Source organism: Vigna angularis, chromosome 5 (assembly GCF_016808095.1).
Source record: "Vigna angularis cultivar LongXiaoDou No.4 chromosome 5, ASM1680809v1, whole genome shotgun sequence".
Classification (NCBI taxonomy): domain Eukaryota; kingdom Viridiplantae; phylum Streptophyta; class Magnoliopsida; order Fabales; family Fabaceae; genus Vigna; species Vigna angularis.
Window position 1 is genome coordinate 35,161,865 of NC_068974.1, and position 4,645 is coordinate 35,166,509.

Sequence of the window (4,645 nt, forward strand, 5' to 3'; positions counted from 1 at the left end):
TTTAAAGGTAAGAATTAACATTAATAAGTCTCTAAGTAACTTTCAATCTTCTTTTTTTTCCTTTTGAAGACAAGTAGTGACTCTTTTGTTAAAGAATGCAACGTGGTTAAAATTCGGACTTCAATGTGTAAAACAAGCAAAAGTATAAAAATTTAATTGCATTAAATGTTTTTATTTGTTTAATAATTTATAATAATTTATAATAATTTTAACAATTTAAATATATATTTTTATAGTTACTTTTTTCTTGTATGAAAATAAATTGATTTATAGTATATATTATTTTGTGTGATGGATAAAATATTTAAATGTTATCTTATTTTATTAGTTAATTAAAATAATATTTTCAGTCAACTCTTAAAATCTCACGCTTAGTGCTTCAAATCAATGTTCTCAGATAAATCTCATCAAAATCTTACTCCAAATCCAAAACAAAAGGAAGAGGGAGAAATACCGAAAAAGCCCCTGATCGGGGACAAATCGGCCTCAGGTGATAACATTCTCTTCCCCGTGCGTATAAAATGACAGAAACACCCCTGGCTTCCTTTGTCCTCATTGTGGCTTGTTGGTGACTATGGAACATTTGTTCACAATTAATTTCCACCTCATATTGACCAAGAATATATTAAAGCACCCACAATACCCCAAAACATCAGAAAGGACTCTCTCTCTTCTCTCTCTCTCTCTCTTCTCTCTCTCTCTTCTCTCTCTCTCTCTCTCTTCTCTCTCTCTTCACTCTCTCTAAAACACACAGAGTTTGTGTCACTCTTTTATTCTCAGTTTTATTTTTTTAAAAAAATTGTGTGTTTCTTCTTCTTGAGGGGGGGTCTCTGTTTTCTTGGTGGAGTTTGAGCAGAGAAAGAACATGGGTTGCTTTTGTTGCGCGGGGAAATCATGCACCAATTCGGACACTGAAGAGTATGGCCAGAACTTCGACCAGAAACCCTCCAACTTCACTGCCGCAGGTAAATTTTTATTCTTTTTACTTTAATAATGCATTTCACTATTTCATATGAGCACACTCCTTCTTTTTTGTGACCCATTTTGTCTGATCGTGCCGATTGCTGTGTTTTTTCAGTGGTTTTCGTTTTAATGTGAAGATTATGTGGTGGGTGTGTCATAAGCTGATCAAAGTTCGTATTTTTTTTGGGGGTGGGGTCATCGAGTACTTCTGTTTACGTTTTGGAAGAGTTTTTCTTTTCATTTCTTTTCAGGAATTATCGTTCGGGCATATGCAAAAGGAAACAAAAAAGGAATTTTGATTAGTTTGTTTGGTTTCAATATTGTAGTTAATTTTGGTTTTTGGCTTGTGACGTCTTTTCTGGCCATTTTTTATGCTCTGAGTCTTTGAATAGCTTTATTTTGGGTGGCTTAAAACTAAAATTAACCGTGATCACATTTTTGTTTTGTTTGGCTGCGAGATGGGAATTACTAGATCCACCATCAAAATTGTGTTTGTCATTTTGCACAGCTCTTTTGGTTCTGTATGTAGTATCTCCCCGGATTAAAATATTTTTCTTGGGTGTGATTTTGTTTGTTATCGCTCCGCTTTGCCTTATGTGCATTTTTTGTATGCTGTAGAAAGCGTCAAAGTTGATTTCAAAGTGAATGGGAAAAAAGAAGATGGTTCTAAAGGTGATCAGCTTGCTCTGGACGTGAAGAGTTTAAATTTGAAAGAAGAGGGTTCTCAGGATGAAAGAGATAATGGCAATCGGGCGCAGTCATTCAGTTTTAATGAACTTGAAGCTGCGACGGGAAATTTTACGGCAGATTGCTTTTTGGGTGAAGGAGGCTTTGGCAAGGTTTACAAGGGACACTTGGAGAGAATAAACCAGGTTTGTTGAAAAAAAGAAGAAAACTCTTTCAATGCATTGGATGTGATCCTTGTGATGTATTGGGCATTTATGTGTTAATGGATTGTATGGGGTTTCGTAAGGTTTGTTAAAAACCACAATTTTGAACTTACTGATGCACTGAACCCGATCCCACTCTGGTCAATGTATTGTGCATTTATGCACTAATGATGAGTGTATGGCGTCATGTTAGTTTGCATGTTAATTGTTACTTTTGATTTGTGGTGAAAATAAGATTTGATAGTGGTTGTGTAGGTTGTAGCTATAAAGCAACTTGACCCTAATGGACTTCAAGGGATTCGAGAATTCGCGGTTGAAGTGTTGACATTGAGTTTGGCAGACCACCCTAATCTTGTGAAGTTGATTGGATTTTGTGCTGAGGGAGAGCAGAGGCTATTAGTTTATGAATTCATGCCATTGGGGTCTTTGGAGAACCACTTGCTTGGTATGTGTTATCATTCTATCATCTCAATTTTTCCATATATTTTCAGCATCATTCCTTACAGCTAGCTCATCTCATTTGTTATTTGCCTTATTATCGTAGATCTTCGGCCTGGTAGCAAACCACTGGATTGGAACACAAGAATGAAAATAGCAGCCGGGGCAGCTAGGGGTTTGGAGTATCTGCATGATAAAATGAAGCCTCCTGTGATATATCGCGACTTGAAATGCTCTAACATTTTGTTAGGAGAGGGATATCATCCTAAGTTGTCAGATTTTGGCCTGGCAAAAGTAGGTCCAAGTGGTGATAAGACCCATGTTTCAACAAGGGTTATGGGCACATATGGGTATTGTGCCCCAGATTATGCAATGACGGGTCAGTTGACATTTAAGTCAGATATTTACAGCTTTGGGGTTGTTCTTTTGGAGCTTATCACAGGGCGAAAGGCTATTGATCATATGAAACCTGCCAAAGAACAAAATCTAGTTGCATGGGTATGTCACTACTTTTTACCTATTGTATTCTTGAATGAGGAATCCATGGTTGTTTGTTGATTTACTTTTGTAAACCAGTGTAATTAGTTATAGCACAGGTGGTGCTACTTTTAAGCCTTGATGAGTTTGTTTTGTATTACTTTAATATTTCTGTGGCACTTTCATGGTTGTTAAATTCATGAGTTCACTTGTAGACGTGGACAAGTTCATGAGTTTGTGGCCATCACTATGTTCAACTCACATTCCAACTCATTTCTTGGTGGGCTTGGGTATACTCCAGCAAGCTTGTCTCGACTCGCAATTGCATGGGTGAGTTGGTGGTTCTATTTGTTGCTGAAAAAACTGACCCAAACGATAATGTTTGGGTTGTTCCAAGGCACAACTGACTTTAACACAATAGGGCAGTAGTGGAGGCTAAATTCACAACACCCTTTTCAGACACCCTACTTGTGATTGTGTTCTTTGTTGACTATATTCAGTCTCTCTCTTGATGCCATTGTCTGTGTTGAAGAATCCCTTTTCTTTTTGTGTTTTGTCTGTGTTCTGTGGCTTCAACTTCTGTTACAATCATCTCTTTCTGCCTTTCTCTGTTCAACAATATCTGGGCAGCTAGTATGAGCTGCAAGTCAATCTGGTAGCAAGCCACGAGTGAGGCCCCAAAAGCCCTCCCTTTATTCTTTTGTCTCTGTACTGGCGTGCTCTTTTTTGAGTGTAACTTTACTTTGGTTTTATCTTGGTAACAATCCCTCCATTATTTTGTCTTCTTGGTTTCATTTAAGGAATCGGAAGTTTCAATGTGTGAGACGCTTAATCAAATGATTTTATCATACTAACTGTAATGGCAAGATGTTAGTCATGTGTGATACATGGAATTTGTTTCACTTTCAACATATTTGTTGGTTTCCATATCCTACAGTTATGGTTTTCTTATTTTAAACCACTGTATTTATTGATTTTCAGTCTTTAGTATGCTTTTTATATTTTCAACGATAATGTACTGCCAAATTTTGTAAACAATAAATTGTTGTGGATTATTTCTGTGCTCTTACTTGACTGGAACTATTAGTAACCAGAAAGCTCAATTTTGGTAGTGCTTAGTTACCATTACTTTTTCCATTTTTGTTCTTTATTAATGTCCTTATTCAGAATAGTTATTGCCTTGTACACAAAAATCTCAGTCAATCTCTGAAACATAATCATAAAGCTCTGAATCTTTCCTTTAAGGTGAACAGATCACATTTTTGTTGAGTATATTAAAATTGAGAATAAGTGTCTTGTTTACTTGATAAATGACCTGAAATGGCAAAATTCATAATATTAACATGGCATGTTCTTTTCAGGCAAGACCCTTGTTCAGAGATAGGAAAAAGTTTCCCCAGATGGTTGATCCTTTACTTGAAGGTCGATATCCGGTGAGAGGGTTATACCAAGCTCTTGCGATTGCTGCAATGTGTGTTCAGGAGCAGCCTAATATGCGGCCTGTAATAGTTGATGTTGTTACAGCTCTAAATTACTTAGCTTCTCAGAAGTATGATCCTCACCTTCATCCAGCACAAAGCTCTAGAAGAAGTCCACCTTCTCAGGTAATGCAAAGGGATGATGATGATGAACGTAGACTTATTTTAACCACCGAGCATGTGACAGACAGATCATAAACTAGGAAAGTAGATTCTTTTTTTTTGCCTGTTCATATGCAGTGTCCTTCATAGTTGCCAAATTTTGTTTCATGGGGAGATAGCAGGTGCCTCATCAAATGTAAGTCTCTCTCACAAAGGAATTTTCTCACTGTACATGCCAGCAGCTGCTTCTAATGTACTTATGATGCCTTTCTGTAGGAAAAGAATATTTCATTGTTT

The 4,645-nt window shown here is 36.7% G+C and overlaps 1 protein-coding gene across 1 annotated transcript; it reads left to right on the forward strand.

The window, feature by feature from the left end:
- The first annotated feature begins 648 nt into the window (after window positions 1–648).
- LOC108340793 (probable serine/threonine-protein kinase PBL5) lies at window positions 649–4,645 on the forward strand. Its single transcript, XM_017578374.2, has 5 exons — window positions 649–965; window positions 1,582–1,835; window positions 2,109–2,298; window positions 2,398–2,789; window positions 4,130–4,645. Exons 1-5 carry the CDS (start codon window positions 866–868, stop codon window positions 4,442–4,444), a joined length of 1,251 nt encoding a protein of 416 aa, XP_017433863.1. The 5' UTR covers window positions 649–865; the 3' UTR covers window positions 4,445–4,645.